Source organism: Bos javanicus, chromosome 1, assembly GCF_032452875.1.
Source record: "Bos javanicus breed banteng chromosome 1, ARS-OSU_banteng_1.0, whole genome shotgun sequence".
Lineage (NCBI taxonomy): Eukaryota > Metazoa > Chordata > Mammalia > Artiodactyla > Bovidae > Bos > Bos javanicus.
In genome coordinates, this window is record NC_083868.1 from 135745779 (window position 1) to 135763072 (window position 17294).

The 17294-nt window shown below is 41.3% G+C and overlaps 1 protein-coding gene across 10 annotated transcripts; it reads right to left on the minus strand.

Moving 5' to 3' along the window:
- Nucleotides 1–318: 318 nt before the first annotated feature.
- Nucleotides 319–16898, minus strand: CDV3 (CDV3 homolog). 10 transcript variants are annotated; one of them, XM_061421232.1, is made up of 6 exons: nucleotides 13916–14579; nucleotides 13147–13223; nucleotides 4532–4677; nucleotides 3847–4006; nucleotides 2641–2690; nucleotides 319–2224 (listed from the first exon to the last, which is right to left on the minus strand). In XM_061421232.1, the coding sequence occupies exons 1-6, from the start codon at nucleotides 14153–14155 to the stop codon at nucleotides 2208–2210; spliced, it is 690 nt and encodes a 229-aa protein (XP_061277216.1). In that variant the 5' UTR covers nucleotides 14156–14579; the 3' UTR covers nucleotides 319–2207. The 10 variants fall into 10 exon arrangements, with proteins under 10 accessions (XP_061277216.1, XP_061277221.1, XP_061277227.1 ...); XM_061421237.1 differs by having other exon boundaries at nucleotides 319–2512; XM_061421243.1 differs by lacking the exon at nucleotides 13916–14579 and adding an exon at nucleotides 16830–16898 and having other exon boundaries at nucleotides 319–2690.
- Nucleotides 16899–17294: the final 396 nt, after the last annotated feature.

A 17294-nucleotide genomic window follows, 5' to 3' on the forward strand; every position in this document is an offset into this window, starting at 1 on the left:
TAAGGCCTCAAATCTTTAGTTTACATAGTAGATACAATAGTGTAGATTCCCCTGCCATGGTCCAAGACAACAAAACTTAATAGAGCAATGAAGACAAGTGTGCATCTCAGTTTTTATCTTTGGAAAAGAATATTCGTCACAGCTTCACAATTTCATTCCAGGTCTGGTTTTTTAACATTAAAAACAAACATTTCTCAAATGGGAAGGTCACTCAGGATGAGATTATCATCCCCCCAGAGCAAAGCAGGAATATCATCAATCCTCCATTTGCAAAGATAGAGGATAAGTTACCAGTTGAGCAAAAACCAGACTCCAAAATCCATATATTTACTTTTTATTGAATTTGTTAATGACACATAGTTTTTGCACTGCCAAACCATGCCTGAGAATTCAAAGAAAGAAATGGTACAATGGACAGCCTCATCCACCCATCATACAGCATATTAAAACTTGATTCATGTGCACTTTGATAATTCCACATCTTTTAAAAAGTTGTAACAATGGTTGGGATTTTTAAGTCTCCTTGCAGGTCTTTAGATTTCTATGCCATTAAATAACTTTTCCCATATATTCATCTCAGTTCCTCAATAACATAACCCCCAAAAAAATTTTGCTGGAAAAAAATGCACTTTTCAGGGGATTTATGTGGCTCAAGGTCCAAGAGATTATTTGTTAAAAGATTTTTGTTTCCCATATGATGTCTTCAGATTAACCAAGAATCCTTTGTTTTTCAATCATCCAACCTCTCCTTGGCTGGCTCAGCTACTCACCCAAGCACATCAGAACATAGGCATCCTGCCTGCCACCTCAAGTAACTCCAACATTATTGCCCAGATACACTTTGCAGGTCCCATCAGGTGATTCTGTTCGCTTCCCAGGAGTGGGATTCCTGCATTGACACTTTTATCAAGACTCAACTCCTAGAGGAAAATGCTCCCACAACAGGATAGTTTTACTCACCCATTTGCTTCACTCTTGCCAGTAGCAAGTCTGCAACTCCTACATTTGGCAAAGGGATTTTATTATAGAGAAACCCAGACTCTGCATTAAGTGGTCACATGCCACGAAATATATCTACCAAAGATACAAAACTAGTAAATTACCAGACTATCTCATTAGATGGAAAGACTTTTCAGTAATCCTGGGTAGCATCCTGGTGTCCCTTTTCAGGACTAAAAATTACTGGATAGTTTAAGCTGTAATTATTAAAAACAGAAGTGCTACATCACCTGTCTTTCGCCCCTGACTCTCCAAATGATCAACTTAAAGACATACCAGAAGGTTGATACCAAAGCTAGGCTGGGACAATCACTGCATCTACAGAATACCTAACACCTTAAATGTTTGGGCACAAGTGCATCTGGAATTCTTGTCAAAGATCATGCAAGATCTGTGAAACTTAAGTGTGTTTCAGGTTGAGGTTCTGCTCTTACTGCTTTGAATTTCTAAGGACAGGACAGTGACTCCCTTGGCCTGAGCAGAAACTAAACAGTCTTTCCACCAGTTTACTATACAATTTAGACCTGATTAGAGGAGGCTTTAGCAGCACCTGAAGTAGAGCCCCCTGCATTTACTGCCCTTTACATTAAAGGCCATTTGGTTCCACTCTAGGGATTGGCAAATTCATGAGACATTTCACAATTCCAATGCATACTTCAGGTTACTGAGCTAAGCAATATGCTCTGTAAAAGAACTATTCCAAGTGATAGCAAAAAAAAAAAAAAAAAAGCCTTAATATGGAACACAGAAAAAGCATTACCCAAATAAAAAAATTACTAAAAGAAATAAGATTCTTCCCTCCTACCCCTTTCCCCACTTGGTGACCAAAGTTTGGATGAATTTAATTTGTGGTTACCTCAGAATACAACTCAAAGTTTTAAATTATAAATCAGAGCCCTACAGATTTTCCAAGCACATCAGTTCTTTTGAGAGCGGCATGTTCTAATAAGTCTAATCCAGCCACAGTCCACCTCAGAGTATTCCTTATAGATGGGGCACAGGACAGGTTAATTAAGGTCACTTAAATCTTCATCTTTTACAGCAGATCAGAACCCAGATGGCTGACTTTCTGCAGGATTTCTGATAGGAATCCAGTAGAGCTGGTTTCAAGTTTCACTTCGATACTTAATAGCTGTAACCTTCTTATCCAGAAGTTGTGATCCACATGAAGTCCACAATGAGTGCAGCAAATCTGAGGTAGTCAACCCTTACGAAGGCTCAGTATCTGAACATAAAAAGATTTTGATATGACCACTGGCTACAGGTTTTGATTTTTTTTTTTTTTTGTACTCGCACAGTAATTATGAAAGAACACTGCTGAATCTAGTTCGAACATTAATATAACTATGAAACCCCCCCTAAATCCAATACACATAAAGAGCAGTTGTAACACTTAAACTTCCATAGTGCAACATGGTCAGTCATGTATACCAAGTGGTCTGCATCGGCTGTAGATCCAGCAGAGATCAGATGACGGATGGCTGTCCGTGGCGGTTAGCTGTGGTTTAGTTACCTTAGAAGGGTTAGCAAACACCATTCCTTAATTGTACTGTGTGTGGCTGCTTTTCTGATTCTCAAGCACAGCATACTGGTTGTCTAGCTGAAGTTTAAGGGCCTGGTTTTTTGAAAACTCATCCCTACCTCTAGTTTTGTGTCTTACTACTTCAAAGCTCTTCTCCATTTCTTTATCCCTAAGGGAAAAGAAATGTAATCAGTAAATATTTCTTCTTCACTAGGCTGTTCTGAAAATATTCGTTCTTGAATTAAAATAAAAAAGCCACCCCTTGGAAAAATCTTGAGGGAAGGGATAGGAGGGGGAAACTGGCATGTAAAATCCTTATCAAAACCATTTTTAAGGCTTCAATTGAACAGAAAATATAGAATACTGTACTGAAGCGCTACGGTCATATTTTCTGTGGTTGCAATTCTACCAAATACTATTAACTGAAATCCTATTCTGGGACCAACTTCAAGACAACTGCAAAGTTAAAAAGCTGTCTAATGACATGGTGAATCCTTCTAAGACTCACTTCTACTCTTAGGAAAAAAAAGACAATACATCTCTTTTTTTATATGTAAGTAAGGGCTTCTCATTCAAGTAAATTTCTACTCATTATTCAAAGACCTCTCTGCACTTCTACTTTATGGGAATGGATCAGATAAAGATGTGTGTGGTGAATCAGTGCCTCGTGTGTAGGACAGAGCAAGTCAGAGGTTTAAATTCAAGTCAGTTGTGCCCTCAAAGAGGCAAAAAGACTAGGATTTAATTTAAAAGCCACCCCCCACAAATTCCATACTATGTCATTTACACTTCTTATTTACGTAAAGAAAAAAATCGTGTCCCTATATAAGATGTGGATGTGCCATATGTGGTCATTTAACTCCAGGTAGCATTCATTTTAAGTACTTGCTGAAATAAGATTATTTTTAGTATTAGGTATATAAATGTCAGCATTTTTCATCTATTCACATTAACTGGGAATACAATAAAATATTGCTGATTTCTCTAGTCTATAATATAAGGAACGTTGAAGCAGCAATAATGTACCCAATACTTATTAAGAATTCTAACTAGGTAAGACTTGTCATGGCTACAGAATGACATAACCCAGGGAAAAGAGGAACTTGCAGAAGATGTCTGTCTTTTGTACTCTTTCCCCTCAGCCCTTCCAGGGTTCTTCCTCTCCTCCCCAATTCCTGGGCATATAAGACCTACCTTAATTCTTAATTACCTCTCAGCTGCAGCCTGGGCTTTACTGCAATCCTCAAGGTGGGTTTTCAAATACCAAACACCCCATTTTCTGGCCAAGGCAAAAGGTTTCAAAACAAATTATTGAGCATACTTACTTCCGGCTTTCTACATGCTTGGCAGTGGACTGCAGGGATGGGAACTGCGTATCACTATAGATTTCTGGTGGTCCTTGTGGTGCTTTCCTTGTTGTGGTCAACCTAGCTCCAGGAGGCCTATACACGCCACTAGTCATTGTCGGTTCTGGGGTTTCTGTAACTGACATTTCACAACAGTTTAGAGAAACCACTCAAGTGCCTAGCATTTTAACAAGCTACTCCTGAATTCTTGATCATTTAACAATTATGGAAACAAAACAAAACAAAACAAAATATTTATTTGCATTAAAGTTCTCTGAACAACAGAAAGAAAGAAAATTATCTGAGATATTCCCCTTCTGAGAACTCATTCTTCAGACTGAGTAAAATGGGAAAAGGAAAAAAAAAGATGGGTAGTCAGCTGTCAAAAACTGAAAAACAAACAAAAAAACCAAAAACCTTAAACATGTCTGGCAAGCTATAGGATCACTATAGGATTACTGTAAGACTTAAGCTGCCTACGGCCTTAACTTCCAAGTTCCTTTATCGAGGATATGAACGTGTTTAGATCAGACACAAATCTCTCTCTCCTAGCAACGGAAAGAAGACCCTACTCACTCACTACAAATATGCACTTAGTTGAAAGCTGACTGCCTATTAAAATTATAGACAACACATCTTTATGAAAATGAAATATTAAGATTACCAACTACTGGAGCAGGAGGTGCTTGTACCGGAGCAGTTTTATTCCAAGGGCCTGAAGACTTTTCTACACCACCACCACCACCTCCACCTTCTTCCCAATTATCACTTGGATCTTCTCTCTTTTCAACTTCATCTTCTTCCTTTTCACTATCGGAAAATAAATACGTGAATTCAATTACAGAAACAAGTTTTTTGTTTGGGTCCTGGGGGACAGGCCTCATGAGGGATACGGAAAAAAATTAAGCACCTGAGCAGTCCAATTTTCAGGTGGAAAATCTGTCAGTCCAAATCCTTAGTTCTATCAATACTGATCTGTGATTCTGGAGAAGGCACTTAACCCTCTTCCAGCCCAAATGCCAAGCTTTTTTTTTTTTTAAAAGGGAAAGGAAGAAATAGGGGATTTTATTTTATGCATTGGGGCCTCAACTTAACTTCAAGTGAACGAATTCATCACTGGAAAAAAGTTCATAAAACCACTGACAGTCTCCATTTCCCTTTTTGCAAACTTCATACACTCAAGAACATCTAGAAATATTTAACATACTGACACATCAACTTATAACAACCTACGTTGATTACTTATAGGAGTCCCTACCGAGGGAGGGAAGAAAGGTCAATCTAACCTGACATGTAGAGAAAAATAATCAAAAGTATAATTACTAGATTTTTTTCTGGAACCCAAGTGTACAAACAGCCATTTATAGTAAGCATATTTTCAGATTAATTCAGATCAAATGAATTGTTTTTAAAAGTTGTCTAATTTCATTTGCTAATCCTTTAGTACATGTAACAAAATACTCTCAAAACGAATTCACATTCCAACAGAGGAAAACAAGTTAGTGTTTAGCATCAGTCTCTACTATCCAGACATAGGGAATACACAGAACTGGTTCCTAATAACAGAGATGTGTCACCCATTTAAAGAAGAGAATAAAAGAACTCAGTCGTTGCTTACTAGTGATTATAAATGCAAAATACATTCTCAGTGGTGACATACCATTCTAAGATTCTATTTAATGCCTCTTTTTAATTTATCTATTCTTGAAGTGTATAATCTCTCCAAGGTATCTTTGATGATGTCCCCTTGTGTTCGATTACTTATTACTGTGTCATGTAAACCTGAATGTGCTAAATTAACAAGTACATATATCTTGTCTTTCTATTCCACTGGCTTGACAGCACAAAAATAACTGCCAAGTCAAACTTCCCTTGCCCCTGCAGATGATGCATCTGGCACAGACACCTTTTCCCTGGATTATTTCCCATGACACTAGTGGTGTTTCCTAGGTCTTCAGCTTATCAATCTGTACCATCAATCTAACTATCCTTTCCTCTATTAAAAAAACATACTGTCCTTGGCCTTCCACTCTTTGAGATATTTTCTCTTTTTGATAGCTGATCCATAATGATGGTCATAACAATGTGTACATGACTCCTACCTTGACTGTGACCTTGGGAACATTAGGGCTTCTCTTGTTTTTGCAAAATGACATCTAAGGGTGTTAGCCTTCTATGTCTATTAAAATAAGTTCTGGCAATATGACAAATTTCTTGAATTGCTAATAGTCTCCTTTAATGACACTGAGACAATGGTACCATGCAACACTGCCCACCAACCAGAGGTAACTGCAGAGTTTAGAGGCCTAGGGTGGCAACAGGAAGGGGAAAGTGGAATGAACTTACCTTCAATCTGCATTTACAACAGCAAGGTTTTATTTAAGACTATGGTTTGAGAGGAAAAAAGGGTAGAGAGTATGGCTAAGCCAGCCTTCAATTTTCCTTGCTGATAACGTAGTAGAATTCCATGCAGTCATTTAAAATAATGTGTTAGGCTTATACTAATATGGAAATAATAATCATTTCATATAAACAAGGTACTAAAACAAAATCTATGTACCTAATATAAATAGAAAGACATCTAGAATGATTGTTTAGCTAAATGTTAAAAAGTGGGTACTAGAATGCATGACTTTATTTTCTTCATGCAGTTAGGAGCAGATTCTAAGGCCAAACTGCCTGTTCAATACATGCAGACTCTGCGATTTACCAGCCAGAAAGAGTAAGTACAGCACCTAACTTCTGTATGCCTCAGTCTCCTCATGTGTAAAATGGGGATAACAATCCCATTATGAAGACTGATTGACATAAAGCACTCAGAACAGTGCTTGGCACACAGTAAGTAAGTGCTGTCAGCCCTTGCTATTACATGCTTTTTTAATATTTGAGTTTTCATAAAAGCATCACATTTCTTTAACAGGAAAAAAATATAGCATTTGGAAAAAGCAAAAATGCAACCAGAAAATGTTCTTTTAAATCGGATACCAAGCAGTATGACCTTCTTCCTAAAGCTTTTAAGCAGAATGAATAGTTAAGAGTATGAATGTCATAATTTATCTAGAAGTCTAACAGTGGTACTCAAATGTCAAAACTGTCCCAAAAGAAGTTTTTTTTAAGTTACCCACTTCTGAACCCACACCTATGTAAATTACACTATAATGTAATTTGGGCTATGAATAAAAGCACAGGTGTTATTCACTTAGCTATAATGACTAAGTAGTTAGTAATGTCCTAGCGACCCTATCTATGCCAGATGGGGAGATAAGAGGCCCATAAAGATTTAAGTGACTTCATGACACTTTTACACTCTAATATCCCCCCAAACTATGACAGCTTTCATTTGGTCAATTACATTTTGAAATGGTTTTTCAGCAATCCACTGAATCACAATTGTTCACATATATATAACTTTAAAATAGCTATTTCCTTAAATTATTTTAATATTTGGTGATTAATAATTTAAACTCCAAAATTATCAGCTTGTAATAAACTGAAAGCCAAAAAAAATGTTAACACTGATTATCCCTTGAATATTTCTTTATGCTGCTTTACTTTTCAAATGTTCTAAAACCCAAAAACATTGTTTTCCTAATCTGCAAAAAAAAAAAAAAAGAAAAATTCCAATTTGGTATGATAGAATGCTGAAAGTCTTCATCAATTTTTTCTCTCAGAGACAAGTGACAGAAATGAATTTTTTTTAAAAACCCATAAATCCTAAATACCTCCAGAGTATAAACTACACTAGAAAATAAGTGATCTATTTTAATTAGAGGGATTTTATACTGATAACAGGCACAAGACAATTTAGTATTTTGGTTTCATAAGATTCTGAAATATTAGCTAAACTAAACACTGGAAATTATCTAGTTGAGATACTTCATTCAACAGAGGGAAATAAGGCCCAGAGATGCTAAGAGCCTTGCTGAAATGCTACAGTACCAACAGCAGGACAGAATAATTTAAATATCGTATTACTCTTTCATACATAGGTATTTCAGAAAATGTCAAACCTCCAAATGCCAAAGAACAAAAAACATGTTACAAAGAATTATTTCCACAGAAGACAACTAGGCTAGAATTTAACGTTTAACCCAATATATAGCATCTCATCAGCTAAATTTGATGCTTTGAAAACTACAATGCCACTATAAATTCATTATCCCAACTCAAAAGTATACTGTCTTAAATATGCTTTAGTCTATACGGCACTATTGGTGGGGTACGAGGAATGATAATGCTAGAAAAAGGAGTATTTACTTAGTATCTCTATACTATGCCAGGCAGTGTTATAACCACTTTACAAAGCTAAACCTCAAAATAACAAAGATGAGGAGAAGACCCATCATACATATGCTGCTGTTGCTGCTAAGTCGCTTCAGTCGTGTCCGACTGTGTGCGACCCCATAGATGGCAGCCCACCAGGCTCCCCTGTCCCTGGGCTTCTCCAGGCAAGAACACTGGAGTGGGTTGCCATTTCCTTCTCCAGTGCATGAAAGTGCAAGTTTAGTCCCTCAGTTGTGTCTGACCCTCAGCGACCGCATGGACTTCAGCCTTCCAGGCTCCTCCGTCCATGGGATTTTCCAAGCAAGAATACTGGAGTGGGGTGATTGTACATATGAGGAAACTTATATTCAGATACTTATAGGATCTTCGCCAGGGCTACAAGGTAGTAAAGTCAAGTCAGTGGGACTCCAGAGCCCATATTCTTTCAGGCTGCCTCTCACTTCATTTTATTCTCTTTATAGCTCTAAAATATGATACAAAAATTTTCTATATTTTCAGATTTGAGAAGCTCACTTTTCTGAAATAAGACTGATCAGGATCACCCATGTTACAGCAGTATATTTATAAAAAACATAATACTCTTACTACCATATCTCAAGGGACATTACAGAATTTAAGCATCCTATCTCCCCTCTCCCAACACTAAAGCAGCTAACACAAAATCCAGACTTGACTGCACTTTTGCCAGTAATAATGGGCAGCTCCACTGGTTTTATGCAACCACTCCCATGACAGTAAACTGGGGAGACAGAAACCGCCTGACGAGTCATGCCTGGCAGCTTAAAATGTCACTGTACCCATCCAAGGTCTCTTTCTTGGCCCCTTCATGGCAGACCTAAGCGTCTCTCTCCTGGGCTCCATCCACAGCCTCTACAAATCACTGAAACGACCCACAGGGGTTCAGCTGAGCATGAGTAGTTTTGTTTTTTTTTTTTTGTTAAACAACTCCAAGACCTAACAATCAATGCTCGGAGGTCAAATATTTTCTACAATGAATCCAGATTGGATGCTGAAGTAATTTCCTCTCTTCAAAGGACAACTTAACTAGTTCTACCTAATCGGTTTAAGTCTAGCTGTCCAAAGATTTCTAGACAACCACTGGGCTCATGTTAGTGAAACATGACAAATGCTCACCATTTAGTAGCAAGTAGTAAATGAAATCTTTCTCCCTCAAATCCATTTTAAAGATGGGAAAGGCCTGTAGGTCCTATTATCAACCAATAATCTAAGCTTAAGCACCAGGCTCTTTCTTTTATCATCTCAATGGCTTCTCTCTCAGAACCTGTCGGTAAACAATGATGCAATCCTGAATAAGATTTATTAACTTAGACACAAAACTTGACACGTGACCTCCTACTACTCCTGGTACTTAAATCTTGAGCTAGTTGGTAAATGTGAGCTAGAATGTTAACACAGTATGTTTGTCACTGTTGAAAACTTCCCCTCTTTCAACTGCACTTAACTTCAACACAGGTTGAGCATGCAAACTTACTACAATGACTAGTGCCGAGAACTTTTAAGACTGTATGCAGCTAACTAAAGAGAAAGCAAATGTGGCAAAAAATGATTGGTAGATCTCAGCCAAAAGTATAAGGGTACTTATTCTACTATTCTTGCAACTTTTCTGTGGTTTGTAATTTTTCAACACAAAAAGTTAGGAGGTAAAACATTAAGACTACAGACAGAGAATTTCAAGATATTTTAAGTCAATTTCTAAAGTTTCATTTTCTCTTGTCCCATATTGAAAGGCTGCCTCTCTCATGGATAGAAAAGATGACAAATTAAAGGCATATCCACCCCACTCCAATATCTGAGAAGAGAGATATTTCATTTCTCTCTCCTTCCAAGGGCTTCAGCTCAAAAGGTAAGATCAAGACATAGACAACAATCATTCAAGAACTCCAGCAACTGTGAGGATTTTTGTTTGTATGATTATACTATTGCCAACCTGAAATGGCATGTTGTCCTATTAAGTTCATAGTGAAATGACTCACCAGCATTCATGTGTGCTCAGTCACATTCAACTCTTTGTGACCCCATGGATTGTAGCCTGTCAGGCTCTTCAGGCAAGAATACTGGAATGGGTCCTTCTCCAGGGAATCTTCCTGATAGAAACTGACCCAACATCTCCTGTGTTGGCAGGCGGATTCTTAACCACTGAACAATCTGGAAAACCCACTGACTCACCAGCCTAGGGCTTTAGTCATAATGTGTCTCCACGACTCCTTCAAATATTGGAATTATAAAGCAGATGCTTCATGGCTAAACAGCAAAATTCCCAAGAGTAAATCACTCTACCCACTAAATAGAGAAGTTAATTAACATGAACCAAGCGGATATATTATGAACATCTTATTCAAAATCCTCACAACAAATCTGAGCAGTCATCTCAATTCTGCAGATGAGAACATTCACAAGTAAAGTAACTCGCCCCAGGTCACACATAAGCAGCAGGGCTACAATGCAGGCCTAGGTCTGTCTTTCCCTAAGTCCATGTTTTTGCTATATTATCAACTACATCCTATCTGTTCGAGTAACCTACTTTCCATTCTATTGAACCAATGTGTCTTTCCCTGGAGATTTCCACTCCTACTGGAATGGGTTGCCATTTCCTTCTCCAGGTGATCTTCCCCACCCAGGGACTGAATCAGCATCTCCTGCATGGGCAGGAGGATTCTTTACTACTGAGCCATCTGAGAAGCCCCAAATCCAGTCTAAAGTTAAAACTTTCAGTCATTATTATGAAACCTCTGAGAGCTTCTCACTCTCAAGCCTTTCCTGGAAACTTACATTCCCTTCTATTGATTTATGAAGGCAACAGAGATAGACCCCAGACTCCATAATAACTAAGGAGCCACAAAACAGCTTCCTTCAGGAAGAAGGTATATTTTTCAATGTTAGCAGGTAAGAGAAAGACCTCTGCATGGCCACTAAGTGGCCATGACTAGATGCTAAAAATGTAAAATGCAGTATAAAAGCTGCTCTATTTTGGGTCAAGCAAACCTCAATGTTCACACTAGCTGAGATTTAATTACGCCTCTGGCAAAAGTGAAGAATAAAAGTGTTTTAAGTAATGTTCCACCACCTCAGGAGTAGCTAAAAATGAAGAAAAATAACCCTGAATGGATATGGGATATACAGTCAATGACAAAAATAGATGGTAGTTTAAATATCCTGTATAACAAAATCAACTTCTAGCATTCAATGAACTTGAAACCTCTTCCCTCAGAAAGCGCTGCTCTTGCTCAGTAATCGAGTCTTTGAGAACATACAGTACATGGGCTGGCAATCAGGAAAGGCAGAGCAAGAGCCTATTCTACCACAGAACACAGGAACCCAACACACAGGCGGTTCCACTACCACAAGTAACTATTAACAACTCCACATCCCTCCTCCCGATTTTTAAAAGCCAAGCCCCAGGAGAAAGAAAATGTATTATTTTCTAAACTATACCTCTTCAAAAACATCTAACACATGAAGGAAGCCAAGAAGTGGTTGGGAATAAACCTCCAGTCTTATCACCTCTACTTCACACCACCAGGAAGGTTTATTTCAAATGTAGAGAAACTATTCCCTAACTTTCCCACTATCAATCAGGTTTCACTTTGCAACAACGTGAAAGCACCTAGGACATGAATGCCTAGCTGTGATAAGTAAGTATTCAACAAATGTCATAAACATTAGCCCTGCTTTTTTAACAAGTTATTTAACATTATAAACATTACCATCTAGTGAGTCCTTCATTGGAAGGACTGATGCTGAAACTCCAATACTGTGGCCACCTGATGTGAAGAATTGACTCACTGAAAAAGACCCTGATACTGGGAAAGATTAAAGGCAGGAGGAGAAGGGGACAACAGAGGATGTGATGTCTGGATGGCATCACTGACCTGATGGACATGAGTTTGAGCAAGCTCCAGGAGTTGGTGATGGACAGGGAAGCCTGCAGTCCATGGGGTCGCAAAGTCGGACACGACTGAGCAACTGAATTTAACTGAGTGAGGTCAAAGAACAGTATTCTGTTAAGGAAAAGTTATTTCCTCCACTGTGCCAGGTGGTCACGAGTAAATATAAATCACAAACTTCAATCTGGAAGGCAGTGCATCAGGATCACTTCTTTTTTTGGCTACACCGCATGGTATGCAGGACTAGTTCCCCAACCAGTAGAAGAACTTGGGCCCCTAACAGTGACAGCACTGAGGTAATTCCCTAGGATCACTTATTTCTTGAAACTGGGAATAAACAGTTTCTAATCTAAGCCAATGGATTTTCTACTTCATGAAACTTTCAAAAACATGACATTTATTTACATGAATCTAAAGTTCATGTGACTACCATAGACTGGATTTGATAAAACATGTTAATTTCAAATCTTCTAAATCAACCAATGTAATTTTCAGGAATTACTGTTTTCTTAAAAAAAAAAAAAAAAAAAAAAACTTTACGCTTAGACTATGATTCCATTTCTATTAATTTCTAGGGGAAATTAATCTATAGTGTTAGGACAGTGGTTATTTTGGGGGCAAAAACAATGACTACAAGAGGTTAGGAGGGGTGCTTTCTTCTCTACCAGTAATGTTTTCTTTCTTGACTTCCGTGCTGATTACACAAGTTGAATAGGTAAAATCTGTATTTCCCTGTAACTATGCTTCAATTACAACCACCCATGTTATCTTTTGGGACAAAAGTTAAGTTCAACCCACCAATATTAAAAGCAAAAATTTTGAAAGCACAAAATCCATTTTAGCTGTCTCAAAAAGGACTAACCAAGATTTGAAGTAGGCAAGCTCTCACAGGATTTTAGAACTGGCAGCTAATTTGACTGGCATGTAAAAGGGCTGCCATCACAGAGGAGGAACAGACACAATCCATTAGTCGTTAATAAGCATACCTAAAGCACAAGAGTACTGTGATGCTGTTTTGGGACAAAAAACCCCCAAACATACAGTATTTATCCTGTGGGTGACATAAACGTCATCTGTAACCAAACCATACCTTATTTGCATTGCTTGAACTCTTAGGCCGCTGTAATCAACCTCTTTTTGCTCAAATTCTTTCCACTCATCTTCCTCCTGTAAAACAAGTACCCGGTAGTCAATTAAAGCTATTTTAAAAACATAACTAAAACAACTATCAGACTATTGAAAAGGGATCAAGTGGCTGGAATCTAAAGTGTGGACTCGTTTTCTGGCCAAAGCCCTTGCTCAATCCCAAGGCCACTAGCTTGAGGACAAACGTGACTAAACTTTGTTACTTCCACCCAGTTCCTTCACGAGACTTGTTACTTTAAAAGCAACCAGGAAACGTCGGATTAAGTCAATAGTAAGCACACAACTAAACGTCTACCTCAATCTTGTATGAGACTTTTCTTTTACAGGTTTCCAGACCAAGTAGAGCCAATTAGATCTGCCACAAATGTGACTGTTAGAAAATTCAGCTCACACTACTGGGCTGAAATCAGAACGCTAAATTACTCAGAGTAGACGTCACCCGATAGATGCACTTCCGACCCGGGCCGAGTCCCCGGGAGGCTGCCGCCGCCTGCCTGCGTGCTGGCCCGAGCCAGGCGACGAGGGTCGGGAGCTGGGCCGCTGTGGTCCGGCGGGGAACGCAAGGCGGCCCGCCGTGGGAAGCCCGCGTCACGTGGCAGCCTCCGCGCCCGTCAGCCCGCCGGCCGGCCCCGGCCGCTTCCCCAGGCAGGCAGGCGGGGGCGGGCACATGGGCGCAAGCGCGCGGCCCGGGCCCTAACTCCCCGGCCCCTCACCTTTGTCACAACCTTGGTGGCGGCCCCAGGGCCAGTGGCCCCCACGCCCGCGGTCCCGCTATCGCCCGGCCGGGTCCCCGCGCCCGCCCCACCGCCCGCCGCGCCCGTGGCTCCGCTGCTCCCGCCAGCGCCTCCCGCCGCGCTCGCTGCGCTCGCCGCCCGGTTGCTCCGCTCCTTCTTCTTCTTTTTATCTCTCTTGGCGAAGAAGTTGTCTAGGCTCCGCTCCTCCGTCTCAGCCATGGCCGCGGCCTCCTTGGCCCGGATGGGTGGGGCCGGCGGCGGGCCAGGCCCGCCGAGGCTCCGAACTCGGGGTCGAGGCCGGCTCGGCGCTCAAGCTCCCGGGCGCGGCGACGCCTCAGTCCCGCGGGGTCGCTGAGGCGTGTGCAGCGGGGCGACCGGCCCCCCCCCGCCTGCTGGCGGACGGTGGTACGGTCCTCCTAGGGGCTCGCGTGCCGCTGCCGCCGCCCGAGCCCGCCCGGGCTGCAGCTGCTGCCGCGATCGCAGTGCAGGATCCCGCCCGCTCCACAGCTGGAGGGAAAAAGGAACGCGCGGGCCAGAGGCTCCGGCGAGAGTGCTGGGTTAGCGGCGGCGCGTGCAGAAGGAAGACGCGAGCACGCAGGCCGGGAGAGGAGGGGATAGGGGGTGGGGAGGGGAGGGAAGGGGAGGAGGGAGGGCGGGCCACCAGAAAAGAGAGGCAGCGCCCGCGCCTGCGTACTTAGCTCCGCCCGCCTCTGTGGGAGCGTGGAGGGAAGGGCGGTGAGAGGAGACGGAGGCGGAGCTGGCAAGGGAGCCAATCAGGTGCCAGGACGAAGTGCTTAGGCGACAATCCCTGCCTCAGACGGGGCGGGGCTGTGGCTTGGGGGCGGGGAGAGGGTGTATGCTAAATAAGTGACGTATATGATGGCTCTTGCCTCCTGATTGGTCGAGGGTTTAGCCTTGAGGGCGGGCATTTAGAGGGCTTGTTGGTGACTTGGCTAAAGAGGTCCGGTCGAAGGGGTGGGTAGGTCCGTTCTAGGCGCATGCGTAGGGTACACGTGTGTCTGCTAGTCCGCCGCAAACTGTGGCCTTGTAGTGGTTTGAACTTTAGTGAGACTGAGAGGCCCTGTGCTAAGCTAGCTATATAAAGAATGTATCGTCTGCTCCGCTGGCCTCTTTATTTTCACCCTCTCTGGTCTGGCAACTGTTCATTTTATTCGTAGGTGATGATTATTATGAAAATGAGGTGCTTTCGGCTTGAAGTTTAGTTCTTATTTACTAAAAAGTCTACGTAAACCAGTAGGTAGTCAAAAGGAGATTGGTTTTATCTGAATTCTACTTTCTGTGAGATAGCTAGAAATAGTGTCAAGCTAAATCTGACCCTCAAGCGCCTGATCTGTAAAGTGGAGATGTTAGCTCTTGCAAGACACGTGGGGAAAGATTACCTCTTAGCTGCCAGCGCAGTACTTAATACTCATTGTGCGTGCTAAGTCGCTTCAGTCGTGTCTGACTCTTTGCGACTGCATGGAATGTAGCTGCCAGGCTCCTCTGTCATTGTAATTCTCCAGGAAAGAATACTGGAGTGGGTTGCCATTTCCTTCTCCAGGGATTGAACCCGTGTCTCTATGTCTCCTGCATTGGCAGGCAGTTTCTGATACACATTAGATGCTATAAATAATTTTACATGTAAATAATACCCCCTACCCTGATGAGATGATGGCTATAATCTATCATTTTTGTCCCTGATAAGAGGAAAGGAATGGCATATATAGAAGAAGGGAGCAAATGTGCCCCGACTGTACGTGGTTGTACCATTTAAGTACCTTCTGGGCGTTGAGAATGAAATGAATCCTCCCATATGAAAAAGGCAGTCTAATAAAAGGTATTAAGCTTTCCACTTCCTTCTAAAGACAGAGAACTGTCACAACCACTGAGGAAATGACTCAGAGTTATGTTAGTAGCCTTGTAGGGTAGATAGAGCACAGCCAATTCATGGAGGTACTTGTCTTTTCCTTTACAGTTTTTCTGTTAAAGTCTGTCTCCCCTACACCCCCTTCACCTCTACTATTAAAGTACTAAATCCAGAATATGTCAAAGAAGCAAATCAAGGAGCTGGTCTTGGCCAATCGCAAGCTTATGTTTAATTCCCCATACTGACTCCAACTACCTGGGGTGGATCTCTAGGTAACTTCCTTCTGTGACACCAGGCATCTTCTTGTGATGCAAGCCAAGTTCAGTATTGCCTCTCCCCTACCTTCCTTGACATCTCTGATCAAATTTTTCTTCCCTTCTCTCCCTCCCTTCTTTCCCTCCTTGCTCCCAATCCCTTCCTTCCTTTTATTCTTTCTTTCCTCACCTGTGAAACGCCTTTTTGTTATATTTAAGGCAACGTGGTTTATTCTAGGCAGAGTAACTTGTCATTCCTGCCTTCAACTCCCTTATAATCTACAAGAAAAGACCTAGATATGAATAATTGAAATTTAGCCCTCTCTTTCTTATATCTCCATCAGTGGATCAGTGTGTCTTGAAGGAATTAATGATGGGAAAAAGCAGAGAAGGAACAGCAGCTGCAGCAAAATTCCCCACTACATCTTCCAGTGATTGAGGGCATGTTCTTCAAACTTGATCACATATAAAAGACTCAGGTCAGGCCAATAGAGAGACTAGGGTCTTTGTGGTTGTGTCATTATCTACAGTTGATTCTCTCCTCCAGGAATCTAGTCTCCCTCTCATTAAATCCCCTGACCTGAAACTCACAGCATATATTCATACCAGATTTTCCTGTTAAATCTCCCGTGCTCCCTCCTCTGGTGTGTTACACAGAGCCTTGAAACCTACCATCACCACACCCCTTATCTTTACCCCAACCCTCATCATGAAGCACCATCCAGTGCTCTCTTGATGTTTGGACCTTCACCATCTTTAAAGTAAAACAGACCTTCATTTGTACTTGGTGGGTGGAGAGTTGAATAGTGGTGAGAACTTGGACCATTACCAGTTATTTCAGCACATCTTCTAAGGAGCCTAATGCTGTCTGAATGTGAAAATTTCTGAGTCCTCTGAAGTGGTACAATCCAAAGGACATCATCTGTCTCCCCCGACAAGGCCAGCTGAGCTTCAATATTCCATGAGCTCAAGAGCTGGCACAGGGAAGCTGGGCCCAGCCCCATTGTCCGTGGGTTCTTTTTTGCTGAGCTATTCATTCCAAGTTCCATTCTGCTACCTAGGCTAGAAGTTCCACACATGCTCAGCTCAAAGGAATGCAGCTCGTGCTAGCCAAAGACTTCCCAGGAAATGAGAAGCAGCTTTTCATTTGTGACTTCCTCTCTCAGAAATCTGAGGGACTGAGCTACTTCCTGGGCTATTCCATTAATGACCTTTTCCAGTTGAGGAATAACTACTT

Coding starts and splice junctions, on each gene's coding strand:
- CDV3 (XM_061421225.1), bottom strand. CDS start 14,155: ATGGCTGAGACGGAGGAGCGGAGCCTAGACAACTTCTTCGCCAAGAGA. Junction 4,678..13,146: donor GTTCAAGCAATGCAAATAAG/GTATGGTTTGGT, acceptor ATTTTCCGATAG/TGAAAAGGAAGAAGATGAAG. Junction 2,691..3,846: donor AAGCATGTAGAAAGCCGGAA/GTAAGTATGCTC, acceptor CTTTTCCCTTAG/GGATAAAGAAATGGAGAAGA.